General features: G+C 36.6%; 1 protein-coding gene and 1 long non-coding RNA gene across 2 annotated transcripts; one reads left to right on the top strand and one right to left on the bottom strand.

Annotated features, from left to right (window-relative positions):
* Positions 1-4,137: 4,137 nt before the first annotated feature.
* Positions 4,138-7,333, top strand: LOC110750913 (NADH dehydrogenase [ubiquinone] 1 alpha subcomplex subunit 13-A). Its single transcript, XM_021951306.2, has 3 exons — positions 4,138-4,464; positions 6,813-6,884; positions 6,986-7,333. Exons 1-3 carry the CDS (start codon positions 4,250-4,252, stop codon positions 7,128-7,130), a joined length of 432 nt encoding a protein of 143 aa, XP_021806998.1. The 5' UTR covers positions 4,138-4,249; the 3' UTR covers positions 7,131-7,333.
* Positions 7,334-18,092: 10,759 nt separating this feature from the next.
* LOC110750922 (uncharacterized) lies at positions 18,093-19,433 on the bottom strand. The gene is made up of 2 exons (XR_002525810.2): positions 19,084-19,433; positions 18,093-18,297 (listed from the first exon to the last, which is right to left on the bottom strand). It is a non-coding gene; the product is annotated as an uncharacterized LOC110750922 (long non-coding RNA).
* Between the last annotated feature and the right edge of the window lie 2,008 nt (positions 19,434-21,441).

Here is a 21,441-nt window from a genome sequence, read left to right as displayed (position 1 = left end):
CCATATAATCCACCCAGCTAGATGCAGTAAATAGTAAAATACGACCGTAGTGGTGAAATTAAAAGTGTGCGGCACTTGCTTCCGGTTTGAACTCCATGGTATCTTAGTTGAATGAATGTACGAGAAACCTTCTTTTTTTGTAGTTTAGACTATCACTTGCACACAAAATAAAAATGTGTGTGATTCGATTTGGTTCAATTTAGATTTATAATTTTATACAGAATTAATATAGATCACAATTTAAATTTGTTCAATTTAATGCTAAACTTGTAACATAATAAAATCATGCTAATCTACTCATTGACGATTCAGTTATGTTTGATTCGATGTATGTCTCAAATCTTACACAGAAATAATATAACCTCACATTTAAATTGGTTTGATTAAACCTTGAACTTGTAACATAATAAAATCAAACTAATCCACGTATTTACGATTTAGTTCGATAGTTTTTCATGTTGGATAAGAAAGAAAAGAAAACGGACTAAATTGAATCGATCAGTCTAGTTCGGTTGATTTGGCCGGGTTACGGTTTAAGATGCCCAGCTTAGGATTAGGAGAAATAGGGGTCGTTTGGCACGGCGGACTGTCATGGACTGGATTAAATCCTAGGACTGTCTCGGATTAACTTGGATTGGCCTAAGCTGGATTAAGTCCTGACCTACGTTTGGTGCTGCGTCGGACTAAGAAGCTGGATTGTAAAAATAGTGAAGACCTATGTTTGGTGTTGTGTCGGACTAAAAAATAATTATTTTAATATTTAATTTTAATTAAAAAAATAAAATTCTAATATTTAATTTTAATTAAAGATTGCTAAAACTATCTTATCTCTTCTTCTTCTTCTTTTTTTCTTCTCTTTTTTCTCCTTTTCTTCTTCCTCTCCTTCCCAGCCCGTTTCTTTCTCTCATTTTTTTTTTTTTTTTTTACTTTTCTTCCTTTCTTCCTCTCTTCTTCTTCCTTCCCAGGCCATCCCCTTTTTTTTTTTTCCCTTTCTTCCTCTCTTCTTCTTCCTTCCTTCTTAATCAAACTGTCTAAATTGAAAGCTGTAACCTTTACTGAGAGAGAAAGAGAGAGTGGTCAAGGATTTTAGGTTGAGAAAAAGAGTAGAAAGAGAGAGAGACAGAGGATGAAAATTCAATACCAGCTATTTATTCCATAAGTTCAACTTGATGGCTTCTATGTCATTTACCGGAAGAATCCTTTAATGGGTACCAATTAGTTTTTAGAATTTTTGTCAAACCACTTCAAGACTGGGAATTCATGACTTCCTTCTCTCAGTCTCATACAAGAAAGCCCACATCTCCGTTAATGGTGTCTCCCTTGCAGTTTTCTTGATCATGGTGGATGATTTCTTGGAAGGTTCAATTGGGTTTGACAGTGGTTGTTGAATTTGGGTTCAATTGGGTTGTGGTTCCAGTAGGTTTGAATTGGTGGTGGTTGATTCGAGTGATTGGGTTTGAATTGATGGTGGTTGATTCGAGTGACTGAGTTTGAATTGGTGGTGGTTGGTGTTGCATTCCTAAGAGGACACAAATTAATGTGCAAACAACCAATTAAAAATACCCGCAAGTGCACGAATCTATCGAAGTATAGATTATGTAAGTACGGGGTCGATCCCACGAAGAACTTGTCGGCTTCCTATAAGTTCTAATTTGAGTACATAAAGAACACTTATTTAACACACCACAAATGCACAAATGAAAGAGGGAAACTAGAAATGAGTAAAGAAGTGTAAAAGAAATGGAACAACACAAGAAAACTAGAGAAAAACACAAACAGCACTTTCTATCGCCATTTTATCACCTGTTTATCACCTGTGAACAGTGCCGTGAACAGTGAACAGTGACATGAACAGTGGAGACCGGTCGCGTGAACAGTGACGACCGGTCGTTTTTCGGCAGAGTCGAAATTTCAATAAACGTGTGATGAGCGACCGGTCGTGAACAGTAATGACCGGTCGTTTTTCGGCAGATTCGTTTCTTTGTTTTTCAGTTTCGACCTCTGTCCAGTGTTTTGCCTATAACTTTCGAACCGTACGTCGAAAATGCACGTTCTTTATACGGTTGGATTCAGAACAGAAAATGCAAGAACACAACGCAGACCAAAAGTCCAAAACAATTACGGAAACAAATAAAATTCAGTATCAAAGACACACCACGTATCAAACACACAACTCACACACACATTGGGGGGGGGGGGGGGGGTTTTGATTTGTTTCAAGTGTCCTATTTCTATTGCATGAAAGTAAATGGACTTTGAATTTAAATGAGAAAGGCAGAGATGAAATATCAAAGAGTGGAATTAAAAAGTAACAAACACTAGGGTTTCGGAATCCACCCTAAACAATTCTACCCAAGTTCATGAATACTCAAGTGATGAACTCTAAACGTGTTGATGAAAATGTTCGCAATCAAGGCCATGGGTCGTGGCTCAAGACGCATTGATTCTCTCTAATATACGTAAAGTGCATGGTTCGTGCTACAATACTTGTGCCCTCCCCATAACCGAACCTAGGTATGGTTCGTACTTTGATTCAATTACAAGGAGAACCCATTAAGTTCAAAGAGAATATGAACATCACAAGAATCCTAATAGCATGGTGTTTACATTAGGTATTCAAGAAACCAATTCACATGGATGATTCTTACTTCATCCATTTATTGCTTAGGATAACATGAAGATACACATAATCCCAACAATCTCAAGAAGCATGCTTTCAAAGATGGCCAACCAAGGAAAAACACACATCAAGGATAGATTAATTTGGTGAATTGGAATTCATCAACAATATCTAGAAATTCATACACTCAAGTATCAAAACAATAAGGTAATCATGTTTAGGGCTTCAACCTAAGCCCTAGCTATAGAGTTTAGTTGCTCATACTTATTTCAAATACAAACTCAAAATGAAATTAGAAAGAGTTTACAGATTTTCAGAAAATGATGAAAGCTTCAAGATCATCAATGGTGGAAGTCTTCTTCTCCACTTTTCTTGGCTGCACCTTGGCTTTCTCCAAGCTCCAAACTCTCCAAAATCTGCTCTCAATCTGTAGAATTCAAAATTGAATTGCTTTCCACGTTCAAAGGCTCCCTCCATATCTGATTGCCAATTGCTTTTGCTCCTTTTCCCATCTTTTCCTACTCACACTTTTAATATAAAACTCATTCTTTCTCTAAAGCTTTTGCCCATTGTCCCCTTGCCATTATGAAGCATTGACTCACAAAGATGCCAAATACTTCAGAAAATATCTCTTTTACAAAGGTAATTCCTTGTTACCAAGAGTTATGGTAACAAGAAATTAAGATGACACAAAGGAGGTAAAAGCTGGCCAAATCCGGATTTCCAGAGCTGTGGTAACATGCTGGATTGGTTGGATAGGCAATACTTGTCCAATGGAGCTCAAATTTGGATATGTTGTAGTTAACATCCATTGGAACAAATCTCATGAAGATCATGACCTCATCCGAGCACCAGAGCATGTTGATCCCAGGCCAAGAAGTTCACCTACGAAAATGAACAAAAACAGAATTTATAACTAATAATGCACTTTTAGCTCATTTTCATTCCAACCAAGGTAAAATCTAAGAAAACACAAAAAGGAAGTAAAAAGCTATAAAATGTCAAGAACTAACTCAAAATAGTGGGTGAATAACATGAAAAATTATGTATAAAAATGAACCGAACAGTTGGTTCGAGTGACTGGGTTTGACGATGGTCTGTGGTGATTCTGGTGGTTTGGCTGGGTCTGTGGTGGTTATAGTTCTAGGTGAAGAAGAAGAAGCTGGTTATTGTCGGACTCGCGTTCTCTGTTTAGCGACATCGCTATTTTGCGAACCGATTTTGAGGCTCACTAAATTGGAAGAGCTAGTGAGGCTTTTTGTTTACTGTTGGGCTCTACAATCCCATTTAAATTAGTCCCCTTTCAAACCAAACATGGGTTTCAGGTACAATATAGGACAGTCCTATCTAGTGAGCCCTACCAAACATGATAGAGTCAAGTTTAAGAGAGGGCTTCTCTTGAATCACTTGAAGGTGACCTAACCCAAACCAAAATCAACTCACGAGCACCACGTGCCGCATCCTCATTGATCTCCAAAAGTTCAGTCTTCCAGATTTAGCCTCACCACCAAATTAGCCTCAATACCTCACTTGGTTTCCACCCCCTGCAATCCTGAAAGCTCTCCCCAAACAGTACCAACAAGACTCAGCTGAGGCTCTGATTCACAGAAGCTCAAAGAAGCTCTCAAAATGACAGAGGCAGTGATAAGAAACAAGCCAGGGATGGCGAGCGTCAAGGACATGCCGGTTCTCCAGGACGGTCCGCCGCCGGGTGGGTTCGCTCCGGTCCGATACGCTCGTCGGATCCCCAACAAGGGTCCCAGCGCAGTGGCTATTTTCTTGGCTGCCTTTGGTACCTTCTCTTGGGGCATGTACGAGGTCGGCAAGGGCAACAAGATCCGAAGGTCAGAGCTTATTTATTTGATATTTGGTTGTATGGGTTTTTATTGTTTTGTGAATTGAGGGTTGAAAATTTGATGGGTCCTGTGAGTGGGTGAGTAGGGGAGTGAGATGTAGTGATCTTTGTTAGGGTTCTCATGGTATTTCTTTGAAGTGAGCTACAGAAATGCAGATTATCTACAATTGTTACCAAGTTCGTGTATTTTTAATAAATTAATATAATTTTCATATTTATATTATAATTTCTGGGGCTATAATTCTTGTAAAAAATTTTATGATCTTTGTTATGAATTTTTGGATTTTATAAAATTAAAAAAAAGGTTCATTAGTTCTTGCAAACTATTACTTTCTGCATTGTTTAGAAAAAAAACATATGAGTTAATGAATGATATGCGGGATGCTCATATTGTTAATTGAAAAGAGCATTGTTAATGATGGGGCAAAGGAAAGAACTCAGGTATAGATAAGCAGATGCTTGGAGAGCTTGGGTTTTTATGCCCAATTATTATGGTAAAGTTGGATACTTGCTAACAATAGATGTGAAGACATTCATATTTAGTGAAGGGCTCAGTTTGCAGCCTGTTTTACATAGGCCAGTGCTCCATATCATATCAAATAGTTCAAATCTCATATTTGCCATGGTTTTCTTAGCATGCTTTATTTTATCCAGATGCCACGCCACGTAGTAAAGTATGCACTCTATTAGTAGAGTCAGGGGCACATGGGTAATGGCTGGATATGCTCCTTCTGCATCTTCCTCTCCCTCTCCTCGACTGCACATATATTTGTGACGTCTGCTCCTTTTCCTCCTCCCTCATCCTTTCACCCAACACTCACCAGATTGGTGCCATAACAAGCATCCCACCTCCTGTGACTATCCTTTCCCCAATCTACACATATTGGTGCAACGCTGACCACTGTGCTAACTAAGCGCAATCGTAACACAGATTGATCCCATGTCATATGAACCCCAAGGGAATAAACTTGGAGGCCTTGTTGAAAATGTCTGCATGACAAGTGTTTGAATAGAGATGAAGAATAGGAGTTGGAGTTTTTCCCTTGTTTCTTTGAGAGAGGGAGATTTTCATGTGGTGGGTAGTATAAAATTAGTTTTACTTTTTCCTTAACAAAGGCTAATCCTAATATTAAGGTTTCAGAGAATGATGGATATGGAAGGAAAACATGGATTTTAAATGATAAAAGAAGGGGAGATGATGGTTTTCCCTCCTCTTGTTTAGTGCTAAAGAATGAGATGGAAGGCGGTCGAAAGTTCAAAGCCTTTTTTCTTTTTACTTCTTATTGACCCAAGAACCAAACTACTATGAAAGATTAGTTTCAAGGTCATTGAGTTTGTGCTATACTATGCAGTTCAGTCTTGGTTTTATTTTTTAACCCGAATAAGGATGTTTTGTTTTTATATTTCAAAACTGAGCCAACTTGGCCTGAGTTCCATACCAGATACACTACTTGCATTTCCCTGAAATTGCTTAGTGGCTGATGCCTTAAGTAATCCAGGTGGAAATCGTTATGCCCTCATTTCGTCTTGTTGCTTACTTTGTGTTCCATGCAACCATTTCGTTTGAGGATTCAGTTTGAGCTTTGGAGCCAAAGGGCATGTGTTCTGGGTTAGTTCTTCCACCCGCTTTCCTTGCCAAATAGCTTCCGCAGCATCTATAACCTTGCTTATTGGAAGCTTCCCTCAAAGTCAAACCTTTGGCTAGGTTATTTCTCTAGGTTAGGACATGTGATCTATTTTTGAAGAAGGAAACCTGAAACTTTCTCCACGAGTAATGTTTAGAGCTAGTATAAAGCACATTATTTGTCTCTTCCTTCACTGGTCAAATTGGGTGCTGTTATAGGGTAACAGTGAGAAAGTAAGCTGAGGATATGTGCCTCGTATGATTTATTATTACCGTGGGGGTCATGAGATGGTGATCATGGTTCTTCGGGATGATCACGATAGAATGAGCTTCTATGTCATCTTGATTGGTAAAAACATTTGACTGACTTTGTAGTAATAAAGGGGCAGGAGCTCTGTATACTCAAAAGATCGTATGATTATCCTTCGTGACTATTTGGACAGTTGTAGTTACTAACTTACTGCTTTATGTTTATTTGAACATGTTTTCTTACATGCCTTTGACTTCGATTTTTGAGTGGGAATGGGATTGGGTAGACAGTAGAAGCAAATATTAGCGAGATTTCCTGCAATTTCATTTGATTTTTGCTTGGTTTTTGCCGGTGCATGTGAAAATGTAATTAATTATTTGGGTAAGGGGACACTACTATTTGTTCTCATTGAGAATTTTCTTTATATGTTATATTATTTGCTTAAAAAATTTGCTTTATGTAGGGCCATTAAGGCTGAAAAGTATGCTGCTCGCAGAGCAATACTCCCTGTGCTTCAAGCTGAAGAAGATGAAAGGTAAAAAGATTATACTGTTGGTTGCCCCCTTTCATTCATATGTCTCATGCCTGTAATATTCATCTCGCTGAATTCGAAGTAAAAATGTACTGCTTCTTTAGATTTGTCAAAGAGTGGAAAAAGTACCTTGATTATGAGGCTGAAGTTATGAAGGACGTGCCTAATTGGAAAGTTGGTGCGAGTGTCTACAACTCTGGGAAATGGATGCCCCCAGCAACTGGTGAGTTGCGCCCCGAAGTTTGGTGATACTTTTCAACTGCAGTTATGTCTGTAGTTCGCTCTATTTGGTTTGTTCACTTATGCATGTTGTCTTTGGTGCAATGTCATAGCCCTGTTATTGTGAAATAAAATTGCTGCAGAAAACCTCTTTTACATGTTTTCTAATACTACAAACAGTAATTGACTTTTTTTTATCCCCTTAATATTATTATCTTCTTCTTCATTATCCACGATTGAGGGTTAGAAAAAAGGAAGACTGTTGTGGGATTGAGATGGATTTTTTTTATTTTTTTATTTCTATTATTAATTTTTTTTTTCTAGGGGGGAATCTTTGGAAAAAGCCACACCTATGGTACTTTGTTTGATCATATGTTACAAATTTTATAAGCATTGATTTTAGTTCAACATTTTATATAGGAGTTGTTTATGAAATTTAAACATAAAAGAAAATTTGCCAGGTAAATTGAAGATATAATCTTCTCTTTTCTTTTTTTTGGGTGAATATAATCTTCTCTTTTCGGTAAATAAAATTGAAGGTATTGTCACAAGAAATCTGCAGAGGAACTTGCAAAAGTAGCAGGCTCGCAAACATGCAAGGCTTTGGAGTCTTGGACATAAAACTATTATAACTTGTACGTGTGAAACAATAATTAAATTAAATTTTTTTTTTAAAAAAAAAAGTAAAAATCATTTGCCTTAGCCCTTGATTCAAATAATAAAAATTCCATGACATGTTTGAGATCTGCTAAACAAACACCTACATTTTATTGCAATATAATTTATTAGTGCTTAGCAAACAAAACACAATTTGATTAGTCATGCCAGCTGTATTGTTTAACCCAATTTACATTATCATCACTGAGATGGACACCAGACTCTGAGACCAACCAAAAGCACTTCCCAGTTGGAGAGCACGTAATGGTTTGTTGCTGAAGAAGAGAGTGGTAAACCAAAAGCTAACTTTGAAATGCCAATTGAAGTCCTGGACCAAGATCGTCGTCCTTCGATCTTCAGCGAATAATCAATGGCTTATCGTTGCGAGTGGAGCCGTTTATGATGTGAACCTCGTATCCGAATCGTAAAATATCATTTTTATCTTCAAGAGTTGATGATGTTGATGCTGCTGCTGCAAATCTTAATGTCAAGTTTGCCGGAACCAAGGTGACAAGGGTTTTTGATATGACCATGATATGGCAAAGGTGCTTATGGTGCTGATCTTCTCTGAATGGGAGAAAAATAAGGAGATTTTTATGGCTCCCTAAACCACCTCATTGGAAAAAATTTAGGGAGGAATTGGAAAAATTTTACTCCAACCATGCTCCCTATTGACCTCCTAAAATAGGGAGACTTCTAGAAGCTCTTAAATATGTGGTGAGAGAAAGAACTCGAAGTGGATCCCTATAATTTAATTCTGCTTTATTTTATGAGTATTCTAAACCTTTAATTAATGTCAACTTTTTTTTAAAGGTTTAGAATACTCATAAAATAAAGCAGCATTAAATTATAGGGTTAAAAATTTATAGAGAGCTCCTAAAACAGATTTTATATGTTTTTAGCTAAATTTTAACTAAAAAATAGAGAGTATGATTATAGATGCTCTAACAACCATCAATTTCATAGAGGCTTTGCTTTGCTTAATTGAATGCAACGGAGCAACAAATGTAGGGATTGGTCCTTTTTCAGGATCTTCTCTTTCACCACTCCCCCACCCCTCATTTAACTCACCAGAATCCAATACTTGTTGATTTTTCTTGATCAAGAGTTTGATTGTGTGGTAGAATTCTAGAATTCTTCAACAAGATATATATATTTCTTTTCTTTTCAAAATATTAATCTGTTCCAAAGTCATGTTTTTTTTTTTCTTGAGAAAGAGAATTCATTCATAGAACCAAAGACGTACAAAGAACGACATGATACAGTGGCCTTGTTAAAACCTTTCTAGGACAACCTCATGGAACAAACTCCAAGGGAGGAAAGAGTACCACACATGTCATGGACTAATAAGAGAATCCGATTCAAGTCACTTTGGACCATTACAATAAAAAAAACCAAATAAAAAATGAAAACTAACGCATAGACCTTCGATGAGAACCACAACTATAGACCAACACAATAGACCCACATAAGAGGACCGCAGAACATCCCAACTGTCAAAAGAAGCCTTCTATGAGCAAAATCATAGTCATTTGGCACCCACACAAACTGTAAGGCAAACCATAGCAGAAACTAGGAGAGAACACGTAGGAGGAACACATAAACAACAATACAAGGACCCTTGAGAAGCACTCCACTTCAACTTAGAACCGAACAAAGAAAACCTCCTATGACAAAGCATAGTTCTTTGGTCGGCGTAGAGTAGAGAAGAGCACCACATCCTAATAACTACCACAAGCGTCGTTGATGCTGCTGTCACTGCCGTTGAAACAGAGACAAAACATTAGCCACTAGGTATCACAACTCTCTTGAGGAGAGACACAATCCAGCGTCACCACATAAACAACAATAAAGGACCCATGAGAAGCACTCCACTTTAATTCAGAACCAGGCAAAGAAAATCTCATATGACCAAGCATAGTTCTTTGGTCAGTGCAGAGTATAGAAGAGCACCACATCCCAACAACTACCACTAGCGTCACCACTGCCGCCGCCGTTAAAATATAGGCAAAACATCAGCCACCATGTATCACAACTCTCCTAAGGAGAGACACAATCCAGCTTCACAACTATCGCCGTCATCGAGACAAAGACACCACCAGCCACCTAGATCACTGCAAAAACAATCAAACAAAACAAACAAACAAACAGGTCTAGATTATCTGGGGAGAGGAAGGGAGGAGAAGAGGGGATATAAGGAAGGGAAAAGATGGGAGAAAAAGATGGGGAGATGAGGAAGTCTACAGGAAGTCTACTCTTGAATTGCTACAGAGAAATCCAGATTTTTATTGTTAGTGCAATGTGGAACTATTTGCCTTTGATCTACCTTGTTCTCTCGAGTGCTACTAAATTCTATAATTGCACACATTATTCATTGTAGAGAATTACATGCTGAGTTGGAGTGGTCTTGGTAATTTGTGAAACCCCGTAATTTATATATATATATATATATATATATATATATTATATTTCAGGAAATTAAATATTTATATCTTATTTTATTACATATATTATTCTATTAAGATAATTATCTTATTCTATTTTTTATATATACATATATCTTATTATATATATGTGTGTATTACATAAATATCCTACACTATATATATATATATATATATATATATATATATATATATATATATATATATATATATATATTGATATGCTTAGTCATGGTTAGTGTTGTACGTGTCAAAGAAAAACAATGCTTAGTAAACATAGCTAGAATATAACTTGAATGGTAAGTCTTAGTATGTTCTTATCTATTAATTGTTAACTTGGATGGTAAGTCTTAGTAAACCGCCAAATACCATCCAATAAGAAGGAAGTCACTGCCGACATATTCCTTTTGTGCATAGAAAATGAACAGAGAGAGAGAGAGAAGTGATGAAACTCTTGGAGTTTGGTTTGAGTGGTAATATATGAAGATAGGTAGATGGGTTGTCTTGCCAATTTATTTAACGGGTTCTCATTAGCGAGGTGAGTGGTTTATGTAATGTGTTCTAAAAGTTCTTATTTTAAATATGAAAACCATGAATTATCGTGGATTTGTTCTATTTACAAATATCTCTCTATTTCAAGTCAAGCATGTCTAATTTAGTGCAATCTTTCACACTATATATATATATATTGATTGGAATATTCATAAAGTATGTATTATTCATGGAACATGAGAACTTCAATGTTGGAGTATCCGAGGGATAGATGTACCACACGGGGACATAGGACAGTGAGGCCAATATAGGGATCACGTGGTTGGTTACATGCTATGAAGGATAACCAAGATATGAAGGGATGATGTGATATGATCTGGATTGGTGTATCTTTTCATTATATTTTCTAGAGTGTGTAAAACAGCATTGCTTGACTGGCATATTACATAATCTACTCACTGAGCGGTGGTTGCTCATTGATCGGTTCATAATTGTATATCATTTTGTACCCTTCTAGCTTATGATTTGGTTATGTTTTTGAGTTAAACTTGTGTTTTTAATCCTTTTTGTGTTTATCTTTCAGTTCATTGAGCTTTAGGTAATAATGATGGCTTTAGAGAGCATAATTCATGCAATTCAAGCATGTTAAGGCCTAATTTGGATGAATGGATGAAGAGCTTAAAGACAAACTCATTTTGGCTACAGCCCCCTGCCAGTCCAGTTCCGTAGGTCATATTGCAGGCTTTGTTTCAACAACCTACATAGCTCGAATGAGGCCACATTATTCATGAAAGTTGTTCCAATTGGTGTGTACTATAACATATCCAAAATTCAGCCCCATTGGATAAATCTGGAGTCCGTTACCTAGCAAACACAGAACCATGCTCAGGATGGATCTTATCAGCGCGGAAAATGAGTTAGCAATTTGTTTCGGCCTTAACTTCTTCCTCCGACCTTGGATTGGCCCAAATAACATATGGCTGGAAAGAAGACATTCTGAACTTCAATTTCGAGTGCTTAAAGTCCTAATTTGATTAAGAGAAGCCCAAGTTGTAAGCCCTTGAAGTTGCTGGTCATGCTGACCACAGCATGTGCTGGTTGGATGCTTGGTCATGGTGAGCTAGGTATGAGCTATCATTTCTGGTTGGAAGCTTGGTCATGGTGACATGAAGATGAGCTAGGGCTGCTGGTGGGATCTATTGGTGAAGTGCATCAACCAATTCAAGATTTTCTAATACAAGTGCATCACCCAATTTAGATTTTCTAATACAAGTGCATCAACCATTTCAGATTTTATAAAACAAGTGTTGTATGCATTAGCCATATTGAATTCAGATTTTCACTTCCCCTAGGCCTATAAATAGGGAAGTTCTCTAAGCTTGTAAACACACCCCAAGGGGGGGAGCTCTCAAACACTTCTTTAGAGCTCCCTTCCCTTCTCTCCCTCAAATTCTCTTAGTTTCTCTTTCTAGTTTTCAATTGTTATAATGAGATCTTTGTGCTGAAATTCTCCTTAAGTTTTTCCAAGTTCTACTTAATTTTCATTGTTATGTAAATTCTTTTCTTTAGTTTCAAGTTTGATTAGTTTCCAAGTTTCAATTATGGTTTTTGTTCTTATTCATTATGCTTATAAGTTAATATGCTAGTTTGAATGATTGATCACCATTTAGGCTTGCATGTTAGCTATCTTGGTTTGAATTAAGGGTAGACACCATGCTTTAATTCGAATTGAACTATGAATAGGAAGAGTATGTATGGACATTCGACAACAGGGATTAGATACATACTTGGTTGTTTAAGATGTTCTTCTATGCTTAATGGGTTCCTAATGCTTAATTTTAGGTTAGACAACAAATGATCAAATTAGGGAATTAGGAACACAAGGTTATGACCACACACCATGGCTTAATCATACTTTAGCTAGAATCAATCCATTAATCTAATTGAACTTGGGAACTTATCTGCTTGAGTTAGTTATTTCTTTCTTCCTTGTTTTATTTATTTCCTTTCTTTTTCATTTCTGTTTTGTGTAGGAAAAATGAATTGGATCATTCAATCACCAATCCTCGTGGGATCGACCTCGCACTTACATATGCTATACTACCAAACGGCTCGTGCACTTGCGAGTATCACAAGTTGAGGATGCAACTGAATCCATTTTGGTGCAGCTGTATCTACGCAACACTCATCCCTCACCATGTTTAATTTTTCAGATGAATTAATGGGCAAGACAAGGACCAAATCGGTTGAGGCTGAAATATATGAGAGTGATAGGGCTTTATTTATTTATTGTAAAGTTGTAAGATTTTTGGAAGCTATTTTTATAAGAAAAGTTTATTTTATGTTTCCAATTTCTTTTATTTTATTTTACTTTTTATTTTCTCATGCACCGGGTGCGGGGTTTCCGCCTACCCCCGGGTCCGGGGCGTGACATAATTGCTTCACTTTTCAAACAACACTGTACATGAAGAATACTACCACCTCTCTTACTATTATACTCATAAAACTTTGTTTAAAATTGTTGTTTTGGTTGGCAAAGAGATTGCAAAATCACCATCTTGTATTTTTTTTTACAAGAAGTAAGAAATAATCTTAGCATCTCATATTCATAGTTAGTAAAATACAGACCGGGAAAAATACGAATAAAATACATATGTGTTTTATTCGGTAAAATTTTGGTTAGTTACAACTGAAAAGTTCGGCCACTATATAATATATTTAAATATTTAAATATATATTATTTTAATTCAATAATATATGAATATTATGTGTATAATACGTGAGTTTTGTAAAAAAAAAACGTGTATTAAGCATGAAAAATACATATGTACATGTATAATACATGTATTATAATACTAGGTAAAATTCACGTTTTTAAAAGAAGCAAACGTACAATACTCATATTGAACATGTACTTACGTATTTTTCATGTTTAATACACGTACGTTTTACAAAATTTTAAATAATAAATACAAAATTCACGTATTATACACATAATTATCACATATTATTGAATACAAATAATATATACTAAAATTTTAAATAAATTATAAAAAAATATTATATAGTGGCCGAACTTTTAAGTTGTAATTTTTCAAAAAAATTTCAAATAAACACGTACGTATTTTATTCGTATAGTCACACAACTATATATACCAAATTAATATCTATAAATTATAAACTAATGCAACGGTCCGTTTTTCAAATTTTTTTAATATTAATTTGTATAGCAGAGCGGCTATACCATTTAAATATAATGTAATTAAATAGTATAGCCACGCGGCTGTACTTTGATTTTTAGAGTGGACATGGTTTTTTATTTAAAAAAAAGTATAGCCGCACGGCAATACTCGGTTTTCTCAAGTCTTAAAAAATAGTATAGCCGCACGATTGTACTCGTTTTTTGCCATGTCCACTCTAAAATGAGAGTGGACCTACCGTGGACGACCCAGATCCTACCACGTAATCCATGGCCCACCACATGACAAGTCAAACTGATGCGTATCAATCAACATCAGCAACAATCAACAACCCAAATTTTTTAAAAAAAGAACCGTTACGAAAATAAAACGAACCGTTTGGCCGCAGCGATTAAAGACTTTAAAACTCAGGTTTTCTTTAAAGTTAGGAAAAAAAAAGACCCGTCTAGGCGCTCACCTAGGCCGATTTTTTTGCAATTTCCTTTTTTTTCTTTTTTCGAAACAGCTCTCATGTGCTGCAGCAGCGGCATTCCTCAACTCTCACAAACTCGACGGCTCTCTGCCAGAGAGTCTTTGGCCTTCCGTTTTACCGACAAAGCTTTTCGTGCTTTCCCCAAGGCGCTTACGACGTCGTTCCCAATTCAATCTCTAGTTTTGCTGAGAATTTACGTAGTTTCAAGGACGTGTTTACTTTCCCACTAGAAAATTCAAACTCTAATGGCGGTTGCATTCATCGCTGAGTACAGGATGAGAGCTGTGGGAGATGTAATCAAAAGCTTAGGGGAACATATTCCAGGTATAAGGAATGAACTACTGTTTGTGCTAACTTAATCAAATCCTATTCCTTCCTATACGTATGCGCTTCTAATTTCACCCCAATTGTTGGAACAGTATAAACTATTAACCCTAGACTAACTCAGGTTTGTTTCTGCGATTTGCGCCACCCTTTTTTTACCTTGGTCTGATTAAACAATGAATTATAATCAATTTTTGATGCATCTCTAGCAAGTCATTTTGGCTATATTAATCTATATATGATGAATGGCAACTGACTCATTGGATTAATTGGTGCTATATATGTATCTAGCAGTGCCTGTACGTAGTTTGTTATTAGATCGACATGGAGGATCTGTGAAAGGGCTTGATAATGAAGTTTTGGATGTGACACTGTGTGCACTATAGTGTTGGCTAGAGAGGAATATAAGATTTTTTGTAGGGTTAGAAATTTCAGTGGTAGCATTGAAGGGTTAATTAGTCTGGTCTCTTTTTCAATGGTCGCGTAGGAAGGAAGCCCGCTAACTCTTTCATTGTTGTTCATTTGATTTTCTTGCAACTTTTCATTTAAAACATTTTTTATGTGTACTTCTTGTTGGAATAGGCTTATGGAGTGCACATGAATGGCTATGTTGAGAAGGATGGGAAGAAGTTTCTATGGATAGCGTAGCGAAGAGAAGTCAACAGAAACCCACTTACCAGTAGCATCTGAACTCTGCCAATAGAGAGTTTCTTTCTTTCATATTAGTTCACACACATATTCTTCATCAACTAGACAGGCCTCCCATGGCAGTGGCATGACAGTCTCAACTTCTCCAAAAAGTGGTGGCAACCCAGAAGCTGCAGCAATTTCACCAAAAGGAGGCCAATGCTTGTGCTCACCAACAACTCATCAAGGCTCGGGTTTCACCGGTCCCGTTCATCTGCTTGGATGAAGCGATCAAAGTCCATGACCACCAATAATAACTCTGTGGCTTCTTTCTCTCCCAAGTCAGTACTTGACTTTACTTAGTTACCAACATCTGAGTCCCCAACCAAAACTATACTCTATAAACAAATACATATAATGGAAATATTCTCTCTGTTTGCTTAATTCAGGTGCGTTATATATATATAGATGAATATGTATTACATTTTTAATGTGTGTGCACTCCCTGAATGTATTGCACCATTATAAAATATTTACAGTGTTTCTCTTCTCTTCTTTCTACACAATCGAATCATCAACATAAGGCTCCAGAGCCAGTCTTAACCAAGATTGGAAATCAGAAATGTAGAAATCTACCACAGGCGTCTATCAACACCAAGTGGGCCGATGTGTAGAAATCTCTCTTTCTCTCTCTCTCTCTCTCACACACACTGATTCATGGGTTTGGCAATGCTTCTCATACAGAGCTATACCAGTTGGTGCTGTTTCATATACGGACATTGATGGGTAGAAGGGAAGTCAAGTCAGTAACTCACAGTTGAAAATGTGTGAAGACTAACTGCATTTAATTCTCTCCACTTAATGAGTGCGGAGATGCCGTTCGATGTTCCTTCTCAGCTTCTTGGTCCCACATATCTCACAGGTGATCCAGCTTAACTATACAAATAAAAGGACATATTTAGAGTTTGCATTAAGCATACTGCCAAAAACTTCAACAACAGCACATCCCCCCATTTTCAGAAAAAATTGTATCATACAACATTATTCACCACTGACGCACACACACAAGGCAGAATACAAAAAGAAGATTGAATTCAGAAATGAAAGCTACCATGAGAATTCTCATGCTTCCGCAGCTTTGATGCAAATTTGAACACCTTTCCACAATCCTGGCATACATGCTTCTTCTGACCTCCAATCCTTGATGCCTCGGTAGGGAGCGCGATCTGCAATATGAGAAAACGCTCGGTAAGACCTAGGGCACCGGTGTGGTACTGGGTGAAGGCTCTCCGATGCTTAAGTAAGTTCGGGATTTAGAAAGTTCCACTGACAGATCAATAGGCTTGTATGCCGTAAGTTCTGATTACCTCTCTTTTGGGGTAGTTGGCCTCTTTTATAGGTCTTGGGAGGTGCGCACTTTGTTGATAATTTCGATGTGGGACTATGGACGTCGCTTGTGAGCATGCCACGTGTCCCGGGAGAGGGTGTTACCCTAATGGAGCAATCGGTAGGTAGGGTGCCGAAGGCTTCCCTGACCAGGCTGAATTTCTTCCACGTGTCTTGTTCTCATTGACTGTTCTTTTTGGGTATAAACAATCCTCATTGTGGAGTTCTTTCACATGCCTCCTCATGTTACCTTGGGAAACAAATCCACGATTACAGTTTTCAATCGGACTTTTAAAGAGTTTCCCTCGGTGCTGAAGAAGATGACGATTTAAGTGGTCCTTTCTTCTGAAGCTGGAACGACAATCATCCACCGAACAAACGTATGACCACTATAAAGAGTAAGCTAAATGAATTCAGGAACCAATAACCATAGTTTTAAAATACAAGTGAACAAGCATTCAATTCTAACTGAACAGTACCTGATTGAGGCTTGCTTGATGGAGCTTCCCAGGAGGTCTTCCACCTGGTACCGGTCCATTCAAGTCAAACCCTCGCGCATTTTGGAGTTCTTTGTGTGGGATCCAATGCTCCACACTGTCCAACAGAAACTTCTTTAAAATGTCGATTCCTGCAAAAGTTATAACTTCAATTGATGCAAATACTACAGAAACCTCATCCAAAGAGTAAAAAATATGCTAAAAGGAATTCAAAAACGAGTAACCATATAATTTCAAAGTGCACATGATCAAGCATTCAAACCTCGGTTTTTACCCCTTTTTTTTTTCAAATAAAAGAGCGGTTTTTTTTTCATAAAAGAGCGGGTTTTTTCCCTTTTTAAAAGAAGAATGAGTATACTCGGGTTGTCCCTAATTTTTCAAAAAGAAATCGTATAGCCGCACGGCCTTACTCGTTTTTTTAATTGTTTTAAAGAAATGGTATGTTTTCTCCAATTTTTTATTATAAAAGAAATAGTATAGCCCCATGGCGATACTGCTTTTTTTTCTTCTAATTTTTCAAAACGACTAGTATCGCTGCGCGGCTATACTCTTTTTTTTCTATTTTTTTTATAAAAAAAATAGTATAGCTGCGCGTAGGCGTGGGCACGGTCCGGTTTGGTCCGGTTTCACCCTCAAACCACAGCTGAACCAATTAAACTTTCACGGTCCGGTTTGGTTCGGTTTGAGCTAAAATCAAAATCAAAACCAAACCAAACCAAACCATTCATATCCGGTTTGGTGCGGTTTGGTTCGGCCGGTTTAGGCATAAAAATAAAACATCATTTTCTTCATGTCACCGAACATGTTCATTCTCAAGTTCCCTAATATCAAACACAAAACATTCACTAATCATACAACCCAAAGAGGTAAAGAAAAAACAGACGAAAAAAAAGTACCTGCAAGCAATAATAATTATTATAGAACATGATTCTCAAAGAAATACAAGCCTATTGTACTTAATTATATAGTTATTACAAATCATGATTTAAAAAACAGTGATAATCCTTCCAAATAGCAGCCCCATCAAATTCAACACAACATTCTGCACATCAAAACAGTTAAATAAAACTTTTCTCCCTCTCTGCTGATATTCTCATTCTGCACATAAAAACAACAATAATGGGTTTCATAAGAATATTGTATAGCGCTCTGTAATGTAATCGCATCATTCACACAGCAAATCCAACATGCTAAATCACCATTTTTTTATACTAGAAACATTCAGCTCTAGGAATGAAAATTGAAGCAAACCAACAACACATTACTAGTCTAGCAACAGAAACATAGAGCAGCTTACTCATTTTATCTCCTTGTGGAACGTAGAGATGAATCTGAGCCCTACCCCTTTTTTTCCCTTGAATTGACAAACCAACAAAAGAAGTCTCCAGCCAACCAAAAAAACAAACCAGCGAAAAGAAAAAAAGAAGGGAAAAAAAAAGAAGTAAAGCCAATAGAAAAAAAACGCAGCCAACTAAACCTGAAGAAGAGAACTCCTCCACGCAGCCAAGCCAACAAAAGGGAAGTCAAGGAAAAAAAGGGGAAGCAAAAGTACCCCATCTTCTCTTTTAACTTTCTGGAAATCCCACCCACCCACCCCATTGCACCCACACATCACCATCGCAGAATCCACCTCTCTCCCTCTCCCAACCATTTTCTTCATCACAGCACAGTTAGCACCCAAACAAATCTTGATAAGCTAATCTAATAACCCACTAATTTCACAAGAAAAAAAGATAAAATGAAGACCCATATGTATCTAAATCATCAAAAGCCATGAGATATATGAACCCAAATCAGAAAGTTGAGCAAGAAAACCATCAAATCTACACACAGAGAGAGAGAGAGAGAGAGAGAGAGAGAGAGAGAGAGAGAGAGAGAGATTACAGTGGGGAGACGAAGAGGCCAAAGGTGATGAAAATGGAGATGAATGATGCGATGACATGAGAGTAGTGAGTGTTGTGTGCGGCTAGGGTTAGGAAACGGAGGAGAGGCTGAGAGAAATGTGAGGGAGAGGTAGAGAGTGACTAGATCCGTGAGTTTTAGTTTTGGATGAGTTTTTCAGGCTTTTGGAGTCCAATCATGTGCGGAATGGTGCATGATAACACTTACAAAATAACCACTCAAGCCTTGCCACATGTAAAATATATTTAACAAATAATAAATTTATTTCTAATCAGTCCGGTTCGGTTTAGGACAGTTTACAAAGTTCTCAAACCGCAGCCGAACCAAACCAAACCGGTTCGGATCGGTTTTTGAAACTGTTGACTTTTTCTTTGGTCAAAACCAAACCAAACCAAACCAATATAATCGGTTCGGCCGGTGTAACCGGATCGGCCGGATTGATGCCCACCCCTAGCTGCGCGGCTTTACTCGGCTCTTTTTTTTTTTTTATTAATATTTATAAATGGTATATCTAAGCGATTATACTCTTTATATATATACTGGATCCTCTTTTTCTTTTATATTTTTTCCTTGATTTTCGTTTATCGATAAAAGTAGTTTAGAGCATTATCCATTACTATTAGGCCATTACCCGAGTCTTTATTGCCCCATTTTGATTTTGTACTTTTCCAGAGTTATTATCCGTATAAAGAATTTAGCAATTTCACGTTTAATATTGTATTATACACGGATGTAGCTATATTTTAATAATACATCCGTGTTTTGTACACGTCTTAAAGACTCGGTAAAATTCACGTTTTTTAAAAAGCAAACATACAATACTCGTACTGAATAAGTACGTATGTATTTTTCATGTTTAATACATGTATTATTATTTTTTTTTCAAAATATTCAATAATACATACAAAATTCACATAATATACACATAATTATCACATATTATTGAATACAAATAATCTATATTAAAAAATTTAAATAAATTATGTTAAATATTATCACGTATTTTATTCATATATTGGAATATTATACTATTTCTTTATAATAAAAAATTAGAAAAACGTGTTTAGCCCGTCGGCTATACTTTTTTTTTATATATATAAAAACCGTAGTATAGCCGTACGGCTATACCATTTATACTTCAAAAAAATTTATGAAAAAGGGACCCTCCTAGTTGAATTAGTTTGAGTTTGTACTTTATAGATATTTATTTGGTATCGCCGGGCGGCTATACTTTTGAAATTCTATTTCTAGAGTATACCCGCGCTGCTATATGTTTTAAATATTTTATTTATAGAGTATATAATTTTAAAATAATCTTTTTATAGAGTATAGTCGCGCAACTGTACTTTTGAAATTCTATTTATAGAGTATAGCCGGTTGGCTGTACTTTTTAAAATTTTAAATTCTATTTAAAGATTATAACCGCGCTGCTATACGTTTTAAATATTTTATTTATAGTTTATATACTTTTAAATTTTATTTTTATAGAGTATAGCCGCGTGAGTATACTTTTGAAATTCTATTTATATAGTATAGCCGTGCGGCGATACGGTTAAAATATATTAAATTCTATTTGAAGAGTATAGCCGATCGGCTATACGTTAATTTTTTTTTTTAATTCTATTTAAAGAGTGTAGGTTACATGTTATATTTGTCAAATTGTGTGTACATATGGCACATTCTTCTAGACATGATTTCACATAATTACCGGTATTGACAGTATAAACATTATTATTAATTTTTTCATCATATATAATAATAGGTGTGTTAATTAATTCTACTAGGATCCTGCAATTTGGATGGTCTTCACAACCACCGGCGACAAACAAGAGAAGTTCAAGAAAGAAAGTTTGGAGATGCTGAGAACCATCGACGAGCACGTGGGCACTCTGGTAAAGAAGAAATTTTTCGGAGGAGACAACATTGGAATTGTAGACATACCCCTTCGATGGATTGCTCATTGGACTGAAGTCACTGAAGACGAGGTTGGGGTGAAGCAATTTGAAGCCCATGCATTTCCTTGGTTGCACGCATGGACTCAAAACTAAAAAGAAGTGCCTGTGATCAAAGAAAATCTTCCTGATCGTGATAAAGTGGTGGTCCTCTTCAAGCATGTCAGGGAAAATTTGTTGGCGTCTCAGTGAGACTTGCAAAAGATTTCTGTGTTCCTTTTCCTATGGTGTATGAAGGTTTCAACTCAGGGGCAAGAAAGGGCCGGGATCCTTGTTTAGTTTCCCTTTCTCTAACTTTCTGGGTTTCTATGTTATGAATAAAAGTATGATACTCTATTTATTAGAACAAAAATACTAGCCATACAAAGTATTTTTTTATGAAAAATTT

Source organism: Prunus avium, chromosome 1 (assembly GCF_965620075.1).
Source record: "Prunus avium chromosome 1, drPruAviu1.hap1.1, whole genome shotgun sequence".
Taxonomy (NCBI): Eukaryota; Viridiplantae; Streptophyta; class Magnoliopsida; order Rosales; family Rosaceae; genus Prunus; species Prunus avium.
Note: the sequence above shows the minus strand (reverse complement) of the source record. Positions and strands in the feature narration are given on the sequence as shown.